Source organism: Ursus americanus, chromosome 14, assembly GCF_024610735.1.
Source record: "Ursus americanus isolate L20-20 chromosome 14, mUrsAme1.1.p, whole genome shotgun sequence".
Taxonomy (NCBI): domain Eukaryota; kingdom Metazoa; phylum Chordata; class Mammalia; order Carnivora; family Ursidae; genus Ursus; species Ursus americanus.
The window spans coordinates 49,033,967-49,054,510 of NC_142140.1; the positions used below are offsets into that span (position 1 = coordinate 49,033,967).

Genomic DNA, 20,544 nt, shown 5'->3' on the forward strand with positions numbered 1-20,544 from the left:
GGGTAAAATAAGGAACCACTTCATTTCCTTCCAGACAGATAGCCATTTGTGCCAGCTTTTATTCAACCATCCAGTCTGTTCCAATTGAAGTACAATCTTCTCATCTATTAAATGCCTATCTCTACTGGGATCTAATTTCTAACTTATTCAGCAAATACTTACAGAACAACCACTATGTGCCAGAAAGTTCTAGATACATTTTATGTTATATTCTCTTTGCTAAATTAACTACTAATTGACGTTGATACTAGTCAATAAGTGTGTGGTATGTCTTGGTCAGTTTGTTTTTGACATTCCTTTTAGGTTTGTTTAATACAGTTGTGTAAAATCACCCTAGTTAATGGGTTTCATCTCCTTTGCCATCCTTATTATTCTATAGGTCCTCAATTTCTTCAGTGTGTGTTTATATAAAGACACACATACTCCCATAGCTTGGGAAAAACAAAGGGAACAATGCACATGAGTGTTCTGCTCACTTGGTCCTGCCCATAATAGCAAAGGCAGAAAGCAGTAAAATCAACATGTGTGTGTGATATAAGGTCCTCATGGAAAAATCGCATGGGGAGCTATCTTGAGTAAGGATGAATTATTATAGCAGGTGCAGGATCTGGGCAAAGACCAGAACCAGAACTAGAGAGTGTCCATTGGACTTGTCAAAAATATCAAAACCCAGGGGCGCCTGGGTGGCACAGCGGTTGGGCGTCTGCCTTCGGCTCAGGGAGTGATCCCGGCGTTGTGGGATTGAGCCCCACATCAGGCTCCTCCGCTGGGAGCCTGCTTCTTCCTCTCACACTCCCCCTGCTTGTGTTCCCTCTCTCGCTGGCTGTCTCTGTCTCTGTCAAATAAATAAAATCTTAAAAAAAAAAAAAACACATCAAAACCCAAAGAACAGGAATAACAAAGAAAAGATGTCACATAAGACAAGTGAGGAAGGGACTTGCTTCCTTGCCTCACCCCCCAACAAGGCAAATAAACAGTGATTGGTCAAATAAATGTGCACTGGCCACCAGGAATGCAAGCCTTCTGCTCCTTGATATTAAAACAGCCCACCTGCTGTTCTACTTTGTGTATTTCCTGTTGTGAAGTGTTGGTTTACACCTTTTGCTCATTTTTCTTTCAGAACAGTCCATCTATGATGTGTTTCATGCCATGAAAATATCACTACCTCTGTCTTTTTCCTCCTTTAATGTTTTGGCTGGCATCAAGGGGATCCAAGGAGAGCAGGAATATCACCAGAACCAAAGAGACTCTTTCTTCCTCCTGGTTGGTCCCTCAAGGGCCTCCTGCACTATTAGATCTGTTTTCCTTCTCATGTCCATGTCCTTCCCCTCTTTTCTCTCTGTTTTTACTGATCTGATCACCCATGTTTCTTTAGATTGATATTAGGCAGAAAATGCACATATCGGTAGTTATCCCCAAGTTTATTTGTCCATAGGAATTTCTGGGTACCACTTCTGAATTCTTTTTTAAAAAGATTTTATTAGTTTATTTGACACAGAGAGACAGAGACAGAGAACAAGCAGGGGGAGCAGCAGAAGCAGGCTCCTGGCTGAGCAGGGAGCCCAAGGTGTAATTTGACCCCAGGACCCTGGGATCATGACCTGAGCCAAAGGCAAACACTTAACCAACTGAGCCACTTAGGTGCCCTCCACTTCTCCATTCTTTAGGAGAAAGATAATGAGATCTGGCAAGCTTGCTGTGTATCCACTGCTGGCCTAACTAGTTTGGCTGGGGGTGAAAAAGTCATGGCAGTCGGTAGCCCAGGAGGTCATGGTGTGTGTGTGTGTGTGTGTGTGTGTGTGTGTGTGTGTGTGTGTGTGTGTGTGTTGTGAACTGAGGGCAGTCCTCAAAGCAGGAGTACCAGGACTCACATATTCTAAGGTGACCCTTATTGACAGAGGCCAGAACTCGATCAACAGAAGTTACTAATGGGGTGTCTATTTCGACTCATGGGACATCTTTATAACAAAATTAAGAAAGTTCTGCAAAATTAATAAAATGAAGGAATCCCTGTATCTTGAAGTTTCAGCTGGTGCTGGGTGACTGCTTCATTCCTCAACACACTGTCACCATCTCTCATCATTCTCCTTCTTGCTCCTTCCCCTCACCACCCTGGCTTTCTTTTGAGCCTTGGTTTTCTGAATCAAGCAGCTTCGTCAGGGACTTGGCACTGGCCATTGCCCCTGTTGGGGACACACTACCTGAGATAACCTATCTCTCTTCCTATCTCCCTTGAGGTCTTATTCACATGTCACCTTCTTTGCAGGTCTTGTATGGACATCCAGTATAAAAACTGACACCCCATCAACTCCTTTATACCTGCTTTCCTTGTCTTCACAGCTCCTGTCACCTTCTGACATGTTATTTGATTATTAGTATTTGCTTATATTTTCTCTCCATCATAGGATTGTAAGGACATTGTTTATCAGCACCCTATATTCATCGCCCAAACAGTGCCTAGAACGTGGTCGATACTAAGTGTGTATTCCTCACCGGAATGAAAAATATTCTCAGTAAAAAAAAAAAAAAAAAAAGTCTGCATTATGCTTGGGAACAGTCTAAGGTTGAAATGGAATTTCTGATGAGAAATGGTGCTAAGGGTGCCCTAATGGGGACAAGACCACACACAAATATTAAAACTAATTTCCTGGCTCTAAAATATAAGTGGGAGAACTTATACTAGGTTACAAAAACACTTGTTTGTGTGAAATTAGTCATTTGTTTTTCTATTTCCTGGTAGTTACCTCTAACCCATGGAGCCAGGGAACCTTACAGGAGTTTCAGAGTTTCTTCTTCTGGGATTTTCAGAGGGACCAGAACTGCAGCCCCTCCTATTTGGGCTTTTCCTCTCCATGTACCTGATCACTGTATTTGGAAACCTGATCATCATCCTGGCCATCAGCTCTGACTCCCACCTCCACACCCCCATGTACTTCTTCCTGGCCAACCTGTCCTTTGTCGACATCTGTTTCACCTCCTCCACCGTCCCCAAGATGCTGCTGAACATCCAGACTCAGAGAAAAGTGATCACTTATGAAGGCTGCCTCACCCAGATGTGTTTTTTCCTACTCTGTGCGGAGTTAGATGACTTTATCCTGTCCGCAATGGCCTATGACCGGTATGTGGCCATCTGTCACCCCCTGCACTACACAGTCATCATGAACGCTCGGCTCTGTGGACTGCTGGTTCTGGTTTCCTGGATCATAAGCATCCTGCATGCCTTGTTAGAAAGTTTACTGGTGTTGCGGCTGTCCTTCTGTCCAGAGGTGGAAATCCCCCACTTTTTCTGTGAACTCAATCAGATGATCCAACTCGCCTGCTCTGATACTTTTCTTAATAACATGGTGATGTATTTTGCAGCTGTGTTGCTGGCTGGTGATCCCTTCACTGGGATCCTTTACTCTTACTCTAAGATAGCTTCCTCCATACTTGGGATCTCAACAGCTCAGGGCAAGTATAAAGCATTTTCCACCTGTGCATCTCACCTCTCAGTTGCCTCCTTATTTTATTTTACGAGCCTAGGAGTGTACCTTAGCTCTGCTGCTACCCAGAGCTCCCGTGCAAGTGCTGTGGCCTCGGTGATGTACACGGTGGTCACGCCCATGCTGAACCCCTTCATCTACAGCCTGAGGAACAAAGACATTAAGGAGGCTCTGTTGAGATTCTCTGGGATGGCAGCTCTGAAAGGGTCAATTGTCCAGGGTTGAAGAAGTGACCACAATTGCAGGACCCAAGGCTGACCCAAATGTTGAGATTCTTTGATTGAATTATGGAAGTAGAGTATGCCTCTTCTAATTTTTCCCCTGAAATTTCTAATTTTTTTTTATTTCTACCTCTTGTACAATATATGTAACTCAATTTAGTAAGCTTTGTGATACCTCTGATACCGAAGAGATTTTCCTTTTGTAATTTGCCTACTCTCTCAATGTTATTCCTAATCTTGGATGTGAAATATTTGGACTTTCTGCTTATTTCAAAGGACTACATGGATCTGCTAGGAATAGTTTCTTCTCAAAATATATCATAGTGACTATTTTTTCTGTGGTTTGTCTGAATACTACTCTTATGGAAAATCTACTTTTGGCCACAACAGCTATTTGTATAAATTTATAATAGAGAAAAATCTGAGACCCTGTGCTTCCCTTTTGTGAATATCATTCCTTTGTGTATCACTACCTTCACTGCTCTTCCTGGGAATGCAGACTTTGACGTACTGGCTGATATAGCCAATCTCGGGGATTTTTCTACACATTAGGATCCTGTTTTTACACAACTTATGTCTATCATGACTATCGTAGTCACTCACAAAAAAAGTGATATTGAAAGACCGGTATGCAAGTGAAATCTACACAAAAAGACAAATATAGGAAAAATAGATTTACATAATATGGCCTTAGAATCACTTTAAAGATGATGAAGAAAAATATTAAATAATACATTTATTTCTATGCAAAATATTTCCTTCTCATGCACTTTATACTCATTGAATTATGGAATATCAGGGTACATTTGTAAGGAATATTCATTAGAATGAAAGACTGTTGGCATGTTTGAGGTCTTATTAAATTATTTTCTGGACTCTGGTTAAAATTTTCCAGTGCTACACACAAATATGATTCCTTCCATTTCTCCGTATGAAATGCCTCCCAGTTTCAAAATGTTGCCCTAACATCTAACGGGGCAGCAAATGAACATCAGTATCATCAATTATGTATCATCCTCATAACCACAGGATGACTCACCAGCAGGCTTGGATTCCTGTCCAGGTGTGTGATTCAGAGTCACAAGTTGTGGGCACACATGCATGTCCTTCCAACCTTTCCATGTGACCTCTAAGGGACCTCAGTGGAGTCATTTTTTTTTTTAATACAGTTGCATGAGATAATGTTGAAGAACAGAGTAATCATGAAGGCTACTTTCAATTATCTGAAAAAAGGCCTAGAATAAAAAGATTCAGATGATTACAAATGCTGTCATTTCTGCCTGATTTGATTATTACATTAGTTAGCTATTGCTACGTGCAAAGCATCCTAAAATAAAACGGCTTAATGTAACATCTTTATTATTGAAGAGGTTGTAGGGTAGGGAGTTCTGATCTCTGCAGGGCTCCTCATGAATCCGTGGTCAGGTGTGCATCTATACATTGTGTTTCTTTTTTCTTTCTTCCTTCCTTTCTCTCCCTTTCTTTCTTTCTTTCTTTCTTTCTTTCTTTCTTTCTTTCTTTCTTTCTTTCTTCTTTCTTTTTTAAATTATATTATGTTAGTCACCATACAGTACATTCCTAGTTTTCGATGTAGAGTTCCATGATTCATTACTTGCATCTAATTGTTTTTCCTAGGCTGATCCATGAGGTGTGTGGCCGTAGTGCTCTTCCGTCTTGAGCCAATTTATGTCATTTCACTCCTTTTATATATGTAGGTTAACCTTCTAGTTTAAGAGGAAAAAATGATTTTATCAAATGTGAATTGTCTTAATTTAATTCCACTATTTTAATACCCACATGTGAAACTCTGCTTTTTCACAGTTGGAAGGGAGCTCTCCCACCCCGGTAGGTGTGACCCAGCTACCTGTGCTCCAGATCTGACCCTGAGTCATGCACCCCTAGAATGTTTAAATTCTAATTAACTTATTTGAGCATTATGACCTGCAATAAATATGCAAACAACTTAAGCAAAATTGACAAACCTTTAGTTAGATGAAAGAAAAGGAATGGGGGAGAAGGTGGAAATAAATAAAATCAGCAGCAAAAGATGATACCTGACAACCAATACCACAGAAATGCAAAGAATCTAGGAGACCACTATGAACAATTTTACTCCAGACAATTGGAAAACCTAGAAGAAATGGATGAATCCCTAGAAATGCACAAACTACCATGACTAAATTAGGAACAAATAGGGAATGTTAACAAACCAATGATGAGTAAGGCTATTAAATCAGTTATCGAAAATCTCCCAGCAAAGAAAAGCCCAGGACCAGAGAGCTTCATAGGTGACTTCTACTTATCATTTAAGGAAGAACTATGAAAATCCTTCTCAAACCCTTCCAGAAACTTACAAAGGAGACCACATCCTCAACCTCCTTTTACAAGGCCAGAATTACCCAGATAACAAAGCCAGAAAAGGTCAGTACAAAAAAAAAAAAAAAGAAAAGAAAAGAAAAGAAAAAAAAAGAAAATCATAGACCAATATCCCTGACGAACAGAGACACAAAATATTTCAAAAAATATTACCAAACTGAATTAAATAGCACATCAGAGGGCTTATATACCATGATCAAGTGAGATTTATCCCTGGGATACAAGGATGTTTCAGCACATGCAGATCAATACATGTGATACGCCACATTAATATAATAAAATAAAACAAATGTATGACCATCTTAATACATGCAAAAAGGTTTTGACAAAATACAACATCCTTTCATGATTAAAAAGAAAAAAACGTGAAACAAAGTTGGTATAGGAGAAACATACCTCAGCATGAAAGACCATATATGACAAATCCACAATGACATCATACTCAATGGTGAAAGGTTAGAAGACTTTTCCTCTCAGATCAAGAACAAGATAAGGGGGGGGGGAATGGGACAGACTGGTGATGGGAAGTAAGGAGGGCACGTATTGCATGGTGCACTGGATGTTATACGCAACTAATGAATCATCGAACTTTACATCAGAAACCAGGGATGTACTGTATGGTGACTAACATAATATAATAAAAAAACATTAAAATAGAAAAAAATTAGAGTGCCCACTCTCACCACTCCCATTCAACAGAATACTGCAGGACCTAGATAGAGCAATCAGGCAAGATAAAGAAATAAAAGGCATCCAACTCAGAAAGAAAGAAATACAATTGACTTTATTTACAGATGATATAACTAAACATAGAAAATCCTGCAGACTCAACCCTTAAGAGCACACTCACTGTGATGAGCACTGAGTCATGTGTAGAATTGTCGAATCACTATATTGTACTCTACTATATTGTCATTATGTTGATTTTATGTTCTGCACCAATAAAACTATTGAATTGAAAATTACACTTTTGGTAGACCTTTTACGGAGATGGTCCACATTCACCACTTGTCTCTGGATCCATGGACTTCACAATGTGACTGTGAAGCTCCTCCCATTGAGACATGGAGTCTATTTATCCACTTTTGAATCTGGGCTGAAATTCGTGTTTCATTTGCCTTGGCTAATAGTGTATGCTGAAAATGACAGTGTGCCTCACAGGGCTTTGCTGTGTTTCCGCTTCTCTCTTGTAACCCTACCTTATACCCATGCATACAAATCCAGGCTAGCCTGCTGTAGGAGGAGAAGACACGTGGAGCACAGCCCAGTTGCACTAATGATGGCCAACCTAGACCAGCCTACCATTAGCAAGCCTGCAAATGTGAGAACACAGCAAGGTTAGTGGAGCACTTCCAGCTGACCTGCAGCAGACCCCAGCCTCATGAGGAGACCAGAAGAAACCAGAAGAATTGCCCAACATAGACTCCCATGAAATTGGAAAACAACAACAACAACAACAACATCTTATATCATTTATTTTGGCATGGTTTATGCAGCAACAGCTGACTGATATAATAGTCAATGTAAACATAACTGAGAATATTAAGAATAATCTACTTCTTCTTATTTTTGACATTTCTTCTAATATTTGAAAGGAGTAGTCATAATGGCCTGGACTGTACTAAAAGTGACTACCATTGAGATTCCCTTCCAGGTAACTGGGAGAGGTTGGAAAGGTTTGTATGTTTTTGCAGGAATAACTTATGGGACTCTCAGCCAGAAGTTTGCATTCCCAGGGCATTACTGGGCAGGAATTCTGGCTCATGTCTGAGTTGCCCTTTGATCATGAGGTTAAAGAGGATTTAGGGCATAAAAAAGGTAAAGAAATTAATGACATGATTATTTGTCATTTGGGTGTTAAGATTGAGAAGTTCTTTTTTAAAAAAAAAATTATTATGTTATGTTAGTCACCATACAGTACTTAATTAGTTTTTGATGTAGTGTTCCTTGATTCATTGTTTGCCTATAATACCCAGTGCTCCATGCATTACATGCCCTCCTTAATACGCATCACTGGGCTAGCCCATCCCCCAACCCCCCTCCTCTCTAAAACCCTCAGTTTGTTTCCCGGAGTCCATAGTCTCTCATGGTTCGTCTCCCCCTCTGATTTCCCCCCCTTCATTTTCCCCTTCCTTCTCCTAATATCCTCCCTGCTATTCCTTCTGTTCCACAAATAAATGAAACCATATGAAAATTGTCTTTCTCTGCTTGACTTATTTCATTAGCATAATACCCTCCAGTTCCATCCATGTTGATGAAAATGTTAGGTAATCATCCTTTCTGATGGCTGAGTAATATTCCATTGTATACAGATCTTGGATACCAGCCCTTTATCTGTGGGGTCATTTGCAAACATCTCCCATTCCGTGGTTTGCCTCTTTGTTTTGTTGACTGTTTCCTTTGCCATGCAGGAGCTTTTTATCTTGGTGAAATCCAAATTTTTCTTTCATTTCCCTTACCTTTGGAGACATGCCTTGAAGAATTGCTGTGGCTGATGTTGAAGAGGTTACTGCCTATGTTCTCCTCTATGCGTTTGATGGATTCCTGCCTCACATTGAGGTCTTTCATCCATTTAGAGTTTATCTTTGTGTATGGTGTAAGAGAATTGTTGAATTTCATTCTTCTGTGTATAGCTGTCCAATTTTCCTTTCCCCATTTATTGAAGAGACTGTCTTTTTTCCATTGGATATTTTTTCCTGCCAAAGATTAGTTGACATAGAGTTGAGGATCCATATCTGGGCCTTCTACTCTGCTCATTTGATCTATTAGTCTGTTTTTGTGCTGGTATCATGCTCTCTTGGTGATCACAGCTTTGTAATATAGCTTGAAATCAGGCAATGTGATGCCCCTAGCTTTGTTATTCTTTTTCAACATTTCTTTTGCGATTCAGGGTCTTTTCTAGTTTCATAAAAATTTGAGGATTGTTTGTTCCAGCACTTTGAAAAATGGCATTGGTACTTTGATTGGGATGACATTGAAAGTATAGATTGCTCTGGACAGCATAGACATTTTAACAATGTTTATTCTTCTGGTCCATGAGTATGGAAGGTTTTTCCATCTTTTTGTGTCTTCTTCAATTTCTTTTAAAAAACTTGACTTTAATGAGGATCCTGTTCAGGTACCAAGAAGAGTTTGGAAAGACATGCGTTTTTGTGGATTAAAAAAAATGGTTATCCAGAATCACATAACAAGGCAGTAGGAATTCAAGGTGTCTGTGTCCTGCAGAGACCTCTTGATTCTAGCCCAATGACATTCATTTTCAGTTGACTTCCAGAAATGGAAGAATGTAAATTTGTTTCTTTTAAACCTTCAGTGTGGTAATTGGTGATAGCAGCAATAGGAAAGAGCCAATGGCATTTGTCCAGCAAAAATTTTCTTTGAAGAAACTGAATTTAAGCCTCTCAATTCATTCACTTAGCTTCCTTGGGTAAGGCCATTTTGTGTTGAAACCCTACCGTAAGTGAAAGAAAAATCTAAAGTTATTTTGGAGATATTCAGCCCTATTAGCTGGCATAGATGAGTTCTCCTAGCATAAATATCCATTTGGTTCTGTATATGAGGTTCTGGGCAGTAAGACAGGAAAAAGGATTCACTGTTAAAATTAAGGCCAGCTGTTCTACTTTAATTTTTTTAATCTAAATTTCCACATTGCTACAATATCATGTGAATGTAAGCTTTCATTCTTTTCTTTCCTTTACCCTAGAAGTTTCTCTCAAGAATTTCAACACAATAGATATGGTTATAATGGGTAATAATGAGCATTATGACCCTTGTGCATGTATCTCCAAGCATGTGAATATGTTTTCTTGAAGTAAAAATGTGTATGAATTCACATACATTTACATACGCACAACCCCTTAGTCGTGAACATTATTTGAACCCAACAAAGCATTTCCATACATTTCACCTTTCATCACAACATCCCTTGAAGTTAGGTTTATGATTCCACATTGCCTTCAGAAGAAAATGAAGGCTGGAGGGATTACACCCTAACAATTGCACAATGAAGTAGTGAGAGCTTACTGTGCACCTTCTTGAATTCTATGGAAATGGAATCATGCAGTATGTACCCATGATTTTTCAATGACTCCCTCAATTCCTAAAGTTGTACACTTTAAACATGTACAGTTTATCACAGGTAATAATGCTCCAATAAGTTCATTGGAATTTAAAAATTCTAGGGGTGCATGACTCAGGGTCAGATCTGGAGCACAGGTAGCTGGGTCACACCTATCGGGGTGGGAGAGCTCTCGTCCAACTGTGGAAAAGCGGAGTTTTACATGTGGATATTAAAATAGTGGAATTAAATTAAGACAATTCTCATTTGATAAAATTATTTTTTTCTCTAATACTAGAAGATTACCTACATATATAAAAGGAGTAAGATGACATAAGTTGGTTCAAGACAGAAGAGTGCTGCAGCCACACACCCCATGGATAAGCCTTAGAAACACAGTCTCTAGATTCACACCTGACTAAGGACTCATGAGAGCCCTGCAGAGATCAGAACAACTCCCACCTTAAGCTCCCCTTCCATAATAAAGATATTATATTAAGCCATTTTATTTTAGGATGCTTTGTATGCAGCAATAGCTAACCGATGTAATAATCAAATCTGACAGAAAAGACAGCATTTGTAATACTCTGATTCTTTTTATTCTAGGCCTTTTTTTCCCCCTGATAATTGAAGGGAACCTTAATGATTACTCTGTTCTTCAAGTGTATCTCACATAACCATGTTTAAAAATAACTCCACTGAAGTCCCTTTGAGGTAACATGGAAAGGTTGGAAGGACATGCATGTGTGCACAGAACTTGTGACTCTGAATTGCATCCCTGGACAGGAATCCAAGCTTGCTGGTGAGTCATCCTGTGGTTATGAGGATGAAATATAATGGATGATACTGATGTTCATTCACTGTCCCTGTAGAGATTATGGCAAAACTTCAAGTACTGGGAGATACTTCATTTAGAGAAATGGAAGGAATCATATTAGTTTGCAGCACTGGAAAATTTCAGCCAGAATCCAGAAAATAATTTAATAAAACCCCAAACATGCTACCAGTCTCTCATACTAATAAGTAACCTTACAAATGGACCCTGATACTCCATAATTCAATGAGTAGATGAGTGCCTGAGAAAGGAATATTTTGCATCGCAATAGATGTATGATTTAATATTTTGCTTCATCATCCTTAAGGTCAAGTTTGACTCTAAGGCCATATTATGTCAATCTATTTTTTTCTGTATATGTCTTTCTGTGTAGATTGCACCTGGAGACATGTATTTTATTATCATTTCTTTTGCCAGTGACTATGGCAGTCATGGTGAACCCAAACCATGTAACAACAGGATCCACTGTGTAGAAAAGTTCCCATGAGCAGCTAGAAAAGCCAGTACGTCAAAGTCTGCATTCTCAGGAAGAGCAGTGAAGGTAGTGAGATACAAAGGAATCATGTTCACAGAAATGAAGCACGTGGTCTCAGATTGTTCTCTGTTATAAACTTACATAAACAGCTGTGGTGGCCAAGAGTAGATGTTCCATAGGAGTAGTGTTCAGTCTAACAAAAGAAAAAAATACTCACTGTTATATATTTTATTTGAGAAGAAATTATTCTTAGCAGATCCACATAGTCCTTTAAATAAGTGAGAATGTCCAAATATTTCACATCTGAGTGTTGGAAGGACATTGAAAGAGTAGGAAAATGAGAAGAGAATAATCTCCTGTATATCACAGATATCACAAAGCTTAATAAATTGAGTTATGTACATTTTAGAGAGAGATCAATATAAAAAAATAGAAATTTCAGGAAAAATAATTAGAAAAGGCATATTCTACTTCCACAACCTGATCAAAGAATCTCAACATTTGGATCAGGCTTTGGGCCCTGCAGTCGTGGGCACGTCTTCAACCCAGGACTATTGACCCTTTCAGAGCTGTCAGCCCAGAGAATCTCAACAGAGCCTCTTTTATGTCTCTGTTCCTCAGGCTGTAGATGAAGGGGTTCAGCATGGGGGTGACCACCGTGTACATCACCGAGGCCACTGCACTTGCGTGGGAGCTCTGGGGAGCAGCAGAGCTAAGGTACACTCCTAGGCTCGTACAATAAAATAAGGAGACAACGGAGAGGTGAGATGCACAGGTGGAAAATGCTTTATACTTCCCCTGAGCTGATGAGATCCCATGTATGGAGGAAATTATCTTAGAGTAAGAGTAAAGGATCCCAACAAAGGGACCACCAGCCAGCAACATAGCTGCAAAATACATCACCATGTTATTAAGAAAGGTATCAGAACAGGCAAGGTGGATCATCTGATTGAGTTCACAGAAAAAATGGGGAATTTCCACCTCTGTACAGAAGGACAGCTGCAATGCCATTAAGCTTTCTAACAAGGAATGCAGGATGCTCATGATCCAGGACAGCAGAACCAGCAGTCTACACAGCCGGGGGTTCATGATGACCATGTAGTGCAGGGGGTGACAGATGGCCACAAAGCGGTCATAGGCCATCACAGTCAGGAGAAAGATGTCTAATCCTGCAAACAGTACAAAAAAGTATATCTGGCAGAGGCAGCCTTCGTAAGTGATCCGTTTGCTTTGAGTCTGGGTATTCAGCAGCATCTTGGGGACGGTGGTGGAGGTGATGCAGATGTCTACAAAGGACAGGTTGGCGAGGAAGAAGTACATGGGGGTGTGGAGGTGGGAGTCTGAGCTGACGGCCAGGATGAGGAGCAGGTTTCCAAAGACAGTGATCACATACATGGAGAGGAAAAGCCCAAATAGGAGGGGCTGCAGTTCTGGACCCTCTGAAAATCCCAGAAGAAGAAACCCTGAAACTCCTGTAAGGTTCCTGGCTTCATGGGTTGAAGGTAACTGTCAGGATATAGAAATTAAATGACTAATTTTTACACAAACAAGCATTAGTAACCTAGCATACCTGCTACCAGTTATATTATTATTATTATTATTATTATTATTATTATTATTATTATTATTATAATGTTTTTAATTATGTTATGTTAGTCACCCTACAGTACATCCCTGGTTTTTGATGTAAAGTTTGATTATTCATTAGTTGCGTATAACACCCAGTGCACCATGCAATACGTGCCCTCCCCACCACCCATCAGGAAATTAATTTCAATGCATGTGTGGGGTCTCATCTCCCAATTAGGGCATCCCTAGCACCGATTCACATCAGGATTTGCATTTCCTCCTCAGTCTGTTCCTCAAGCATAATGTAGACTCTCATTTTAATGAGAATGTTTTGCTTTCCTTTAAGGAATACACACTGAGTATTGACCATGTTCTAGGCACTGTTTAGGCGATGAATATAGGGTGCTGATAAACAATGTCCTTATAATCCTATGATGGAGAGAGAATATAAGGAAATACTAATAATCAAATAACATGTCAGAAGGTGACAGGGGCTGTGAAGACAAGGAAAGCAGGTGTAAAGGAGTTGATAGGGTGTTATTTTTTTTATACTGGATGTCCACACAACACCTGCAAAAAAGGTGACATGTGAATAAGACCTCGAGGGAGATAGGAAGGGAGATTGAGTTTATCTGAGGGGCAACAGACAGTGCCAAGGCCCTGAGGAAGCTGCTTGATTCAGAAAACCAAGGCTCAAAAGAAAGCCAGGGTGGTGAGGGGAAGGAACAAGTAGGAGAGTGATGAGAGATGGTGGCAGGTGTATTGAGAAATAAAGTGGTCACCCCATATCAGCTGAAACTTCAAGACACAGGAAACTCTTCATTTTGTTAATTTTGCACGGCTTTTAAAATTTTGTTGTAAATATGTCTTGTGAGTTGAAATGGACACCCCCATTAGTAACTTCTGTTGATTGAGTTCTGACCTCTCAATAAGCATCCCCTTGGAATATGTGAGCCCTGGTACCCCTGCTCTAAGAACTGCCCTCCGTTCACAACACACAGACACACACACACACACACACACACACACACACACACACACACACACACACCATGACCTGCTATGGTCCCCTGGGCTCCTGACTTTTTCACCCCCAGCCACGCTATTTAGGCCAGCAGTGGATACACATTAAGCTTGCCAGATCTCATTATCTTTCCCCTAAATAATGCAGAAATGGTACCCAGAAATTCCTATGGACAAATAAACTTGGGGATATGTATTGGTGTGGTCATTTTATGCCTAATATAATTTTAAAGAAACATGGGCAAACTTTCTGTAAAGACAGAGAGGAAAGAGAGGAAGGACATGGACATGAGAGGGAAAACAGATCTAATAGTGCAGGTGGCCCTTAAGAGACCAACGAGGAGGAAGAAAAAACATTTTTGCCCAGCAAAAATAACAAAGGATCAAAAAGACAAAAGTTGTGATATTTTCCTGGTGTGAAACATGTTATAGATGGGATGCTCCGAGAGAAAAATGAGCAAAGGTGTAAACCAACACCTCACAATAGGAAATATACAAAGTAGAACAGCAGGTGGGCTGTTTTAATATCAAGGAGCAGAAGGCTTGCTTTCCTGGTGGCCAGTCCACATTTATTTGACCAATCGGTGTTTATTTGGCATGATGGGGGGTGAGGCAAGGAAGCAAGTCCCTTCCTTACTTGTCTTAAGTGACATATTTTCTTTGTTATTCCTCTTCTTTGGGTTTTGGTGTTTTTGACAAGTCCAATGGACACTCTCTAGTCCTGGTTCTGGTCTTCACCCCAGATCCTGTTCTATACATCCTGCATGTGCCATGACAACCCATCCTCTTACTCAATATAGCTTCTCCACATGATTTTTCCATGAGGACATTATGTCACACACAAATTTATATTAATCCTTCAGCCTTTGCCAGTATGTGCAGGACCAAGTGAGCAGACACCTCATGTGCATTGTTCCCCTTCCCCCCCAAGCTATGGGAGTATATGTGCCTTTATGTAAACACACATTGAAGAAAATGAGAAGTTATAGAATAAGAAGAATGACAAAGGAGATGAAACCCATTAACTAGGGTAACTTTACACAACTGAATTTAACAAAACTAAAAAGAACATCAAAATCAAACTGAACATGATAGAGCACACACTCATTGAATTAGAAGTTAATTTAGCAAAGAGAATATAACATAAAATGTATCTAGAACTTTCTGGCACATAGCGATTGTTCCGTAATTATTTGTTGAATGAGTTAGAAATTAGGTCACAGTAAACATGGACATTTAACAGATGGGGACGTTGTACTTCAATTGGAACAGATGGTTGAATTAAAGCTGGCACAAATGGCTATCTGTCTGAAAGGGAAGAAGTGGTTCCTTATTTTACCCGCCTTGAAAAAATCAGGTGATTAAAGACACCAGCATAAAAGTAAATAATCCTTTGTAGATGAACATAGGAAAAAGTGCATATAAAATCTACAGGTGGGAAAAACCATCACGATTAAGGTGAGAAAATCAGAAGCAAAAAAGGAAGACAAATTAAACTCCATGAAATTTAAATTATTTTCATGATCAAAAATACCCAACCAAAAATCAGTTGAATAATAACAGCTTTGTAAAAATAATTTGAAATGCAATTTAATGTGGGAAATAGGTATGGAATGTATGGACAAATAATAATAATAATAATGGACAAGAATGGGGATCCAATATATGAATTCTTGCTCAAGGTGAGTGATAGTTTGAGAAAACAGCAAGGAAGACTTCTCTCTCCCACCCATCAGCTGGGAAAGCCCACGAAGAGCTGCCTTGTTGATTGGGCTGGAACTTAGTAACTGGCAGTGAAAGGGGCACTTTCTAATTTGGGGGTAGAAATGGGAAGTGTGAAATAATGGGGAAACAACCTAAAGGCAACTATAAATACTAAAAATACAGATACTCTTTAACATAGGGTTTTTCAGTCTCTGCACTGACTGACATTCTGGACCAGATCCTTCTCTGCGGTGGGTCTCCCTGTGCACGGTAGCATGTTTAGCACCCTGACCACCACCTGCCCCTCCCCAGTGTGACAGTGAAAACTGTCTGGATATTGCTTCAGTGTTCCCTGGGTGACAAGATGGCCCCTGGTTGAGAGGACAGTTTTAACTTACTAATCTCCAAATATTTTTGTAGCAGTGACACAATAGTATTTCTTTCAAAAAAGAAAAAAAAGAACAACCACTGATGTGTGACTAGCACAGCCACACCATGAAAAGTTGTACAGACATTGAAATAATGAACTAGGGTTATATCCATTGATTAGAGGCAACTTCATGAGAAATTGTTGAGAATGAAGGAAAAGTCGACACAAGGAGAAAAAAAAGCCTGCAGGAAAACATAAAGAGCAATTATGCTGTGCATAGGGTCCTATCGAAGCATTTGTATGAAAGTGCATGAATGTGTATATATGCAGAAAATAGAAGTTGTAAAAGAAACTAAGAACTTGTGGAATAAAGAATGTCAGTGAGAATGACATTAGGTTAAGTCTATTGTTTCTAAACAACTGTACTGAATGAAAACAACAAAATGGAATGAAAAATCTGCTACTGACATATAAAGACCTACAAGAGCAATAACTTAATGACAACAACATGGGCCACTAATTCTGATTCAAGATTAAATTGCCAAAGACTTGGAAATAAAAGGATATATCTGAGGGGCATTTACACGTGGGGAGGAAGCAGTAACTAAGGTGTAATTTCATCTTAGGTAAATATCTAGGGATTCAAGTAGGCTTATACAACACAAAGGTGATCTTTACTCAAATGGTAAAGAAGAATGTGTTCTAGATGATGGCCAAAGAGGATGCAACCTTCAGAAACAGACCTAATCACAAAAGGGCAAAGAGCTGGTGATGGATAGTAAGGAGGGCACGGATTGCATGGTGCACTGGGTGTTATACGCAACTAATGAATCATCGAACTTTACATCAAAAACTAGGGATGTACTGTATGATGACTAACATAATATAATACAAAATATTATTTAAAAAAAGGCCAAAAAGAACACTTAAGGAATAAAGGAGATGGAAAAACAAGTCAGAAACATGTTTAAAGGGTAATTTATCACCGCTAAGGATGAAGCACTTCTTTTTCATGTATAGTACGGACCAACACATGAAGGATATTGAAGAGCATGCTGGACGCTTTTAGTAAGAAGAAGAAAAATGAAAAACAGTGTATGAGAAGGAATGTACAGAGTGGTGATTACAGTTAATAACACCCTGTCACAGATCAAAGAGTCACCAAGAGAGTATAGCTTAAAAGCCCTCAGCACAAGAAAAAAACTTTGTGATGATGCACGGTGACAGGTGTGGTGATCATTTTGCAATATATAGAAATATGGGATTCTTATGTTTTACACCCAAACTAACAGGAAGGTATATGTCAATTATACCTCAATAGAAAAATTTTTTAAGCAAATGAGAGAGCGCGATACGAAGGACTGATGGATTTGACCACACAAAATTCATAAACTTTCATACATTCCCCATGAATACATTTATATAGACATAAAAGAACTAAGTGGCCAACATTCAGTTTGTATAAAAACTCCAATTCTTTGTTAGAAAGGATCCAATTTTTATTTTATTTATATCTTTAAAAGATTTTATTTTCAAGCAATCTCTATACCCAGCACAGGGCTCGAACTCACAACCCTTTGATCAAGCATTGTATGCTCCACCTGCTGAGCCAGCCAGGCACCCCAAGGATCACATTTTTAAAAAAGAAAAAAAAATCCAGTCTTGTAACACTATCCAAAAGCAAAAGACTTCCATAGACAATTTTTAACAGAGAAGCTACCAAATGACCAACAAACCCACAAATACAGTCAGCCTCACAGGTTCTAACATAATGCAAAGTAAAGCTCATTAGCAAACCCATTTTCATCTACCACATATGTTTTTTTTTTCATGTGAATTCCAGAATGAGAGAAGACAGTGTGTGTATGTTCCATGCACCACTATTTTTTTTAAAGATTTTTATTTATTTATTTGACAGAGATAGAGACAGCCAACGAGAGAGGGAACACAAGCAGGGGGAGTGGGAGAGGAAGAAGCAGGCTCCTAGCGGAGGAGCCTGATGTGGGGCTCGATCCCAGAACACCAGGATCACGCCCTGAGCCGAAGGCAGATGCTTAACCGCTGTGCCACCCAGGTGCCCCATCCATGCACCACTATTGCAAGGATGTATTTGCAACCATCCCTTGGTCTGGATCTTTCTCATCCATGTGGAAACATAGTCTAGGATGCCCCATCTTAAAATAAAAGGACATGCCCTCACTTCACTGTATATCTCTCCACAGCTAATACCATATTTGTGGATTCTTCCACTTTTGTTCTATGTTTACTGGAAGCACTTTATGCCTCCCCATTCCTTCTAACCGGCTTCCATTTATACCAGTTAATTATCAACATTACTACTTGCACTTCTGATTGCAAGGTTCACTTTTCTTTTCAGCAACCTAAATAAATACATTCATTTATTGGTAAAGTCAGCAAACAGCTACTGTGACCTGTGGCATCCTGGCTATGCTGGATGGATTCTCGGTGACCTTCAGTAGAAGTCTTGGCTTCTGTTCCCTCTGATCCTCTCCTGCAGTACCTGCTGGGCTCTTGAACTCACCTGCATGAGAACTCCAAGAGAAGCTTTTCCTTTGCAAGTCACAATTCCTCCTTGGATAGTTGTTGATGGAGATCAAACTCTGTTTGCAGACAGGACAGCAGGAAGGTGTCAAGCATCAGTCTCCCAGCCAGATGTAGGACTCCAAAAGCAACAACAATGTTCTGTCCAACCAAAATGCCCACCCTGGGGTTCTGTAGCAGAAGAGATATTTACAGCTCTCCACCTCTGCTCATTAGGCACATTTCTCTTGGTGCTCCCACCATTAAGTGCATGATTTCTCCTGGGGAAACTGGTCTGGACAGAATGGAGATATTTCTGGATGAGTCTCTGTTCCTAGGAGACCACAAAGTATGCCAGGTGAATTCAGTTTTTATTACCTTTTCTCCAATAATTATCCCGTTTCCAGAGGTCTAAACTTCCATCACTTGATCACAACCCTGACTTCAAGTTTTCTCAAAAGTCGAATACTGAGGAATTCATCTGACTTGTTCCCTTAGGTCTTCAAATCATTGACTTATGGTGGGAATACAACCCCTGATATCTTTAGAAAATTACCATTTCCTTCTTTGAGAAAGGGGAGACATTTGTTCCTTTTCTATAAAATCTTGGATACTGCACTTCTTGGCTTTGTGACAGTTTAGCCAAAATAATTAGGAATGTCATAGATCACAGGTTAAGAACTGGACTTCAGTCCCTCATTGTGAAGTGTTTATTAATTATGAGAGATACATTTACACATCATGTACCACAACCTAGCTTAGCACATCATAGGGCGTGTCACATTTATTTTTGACAAATGTTCATTCTGTGAGGTAGTACTTTTATGAACTCCATTCTCTGTTGTAGAAATGGGGCTCAGAGGGATTTAAGTTCTGCTTTAATGTACAAAGCAATGAAGGGATGGAGTTTTGATTAAGATTATGTCAGAATGCTTTTATTTTTTATTATAATAATATTTTTTATTATATTATGTTAGTCACCATACAGTACATCCTTGATTTTTGATGTAAAGTTCTGGCATGGTGGTTCTCAGCTGGGGATATTTGGCCATGTCTGAGGGCTCCTGCCAAACACCCATAATCCACAAGCCATCAACCAACAAAAGTAATTATCCAGCCCCTCTGTCCACAGTGACAAGGTGAGAAATAGGATTCTAGACCAGCTTTTCTCTACCTTCACTGTGCATACAGATCACCAAGATTGTAGTTCAAATGCAAATTCTGACTCATCAGGTCTCCAGTGAGTCCAGAGATTCTGCACTTTGTAAAATGTTTTTATATTTCATTTGTTTCAAGAGAGCACAAGTGGGGGCAGAGGGAGAGGACAATATCAAGCTGACTTTGCACTGAGTGCAGAGCCCAATGTGGGGCTTCATCTCCTGACCCTGAAATCATGACCTGAGTCAAAACCTAGAGTAGACACTTAACGGAATGAGTCCCACAGGTGCCCCTGTGACTCTGGATTTCTAATAAGCTCCCAGGTGGTGCTGATGCAGCAGGTCCTGGTCTGTGGAACATAGTTTGAGAGCAAGGCTGTGGTCCTGTGTTAGTGTCACATGTAGGTAGTTTTAGGTCTTCTCCACCAGGAATCTTCCTTGCACATATTTTTGAAAAGAATAGTTTTTCACTCACTCTTTGGGTTGTGAAAAATAGAAGGGTTCTTGAGGAATATCAAATAATATATATAAAAAAGTTTTTGTAGTAAGCACCAGAAGGACCTCCAAAAGATGTCATCCCAAAGAATGTTTGAAAATGTTAGTTTACTTTTTTTTTTAATTGTTATTATGTTATGTTAGTCACCATACAGTACTTCCCTAGTTTTTGATGTAAAGTTCCATGATTCATTGTTTGCATATAACACCCAGTGCTCCATGCAATACGTGCCCTCCTT

At 39.6% G+C, this 20,544-nt stretch overlaps 2 protein-coding genes across 2 annotated transcripts; one reads left to right on the top strand and one right to left on the bottom strand.

Annotated features, from left to right (window-relative positions):
• The first annotated feature begins 2,753 nt into the window (after positions 1-2,753).
• LOC123792315 (olfactory receptor-like protein OLF4) lies at positions 2,754-3,707 on the top strand. Its single transcript, XM_045797483.2, has one exon. The coding sequence runs from the start codon at positions 2,754-2,756 to the stop codon at positions 3,705-3,707; it is 954 nt and encodes a 317-aa protein (XP_045653439.2).
• Positions 3,708-11,986: 8,279 nt separating this feature from the next.
• LOC123792291 (olfactory receptor-like protein OLF4) lies at positions 11,987-18,660 on the bottom strand. Its single transcript, XM_045797463.2, has 2 exons — positions 18,655-18,660; positions 11,987-12,952 (listed from the first exon to the last, which is right to left on the bottom strand). The coding sequence occupies exons 1-2, from the start codon at positions 18,658-18,660 to the stop codon at positions 11,987-11,989; spliced, it is 972 nt and encodes a 323-aa protein (XP_045653419.2).
• Positions 18,661-20,544: the final 1,884 nt, after the last annotated feature.

Excerpts from the sequence above, each read along its gene's own strand:
- LOC123792315 (XM_045797483.2), top strand. The coding sequence starts at position 2,754 with ATGGAGCCAGGGAACCTTACAGGAGTTTCAGAGTTTCTTCTTCTGGGA.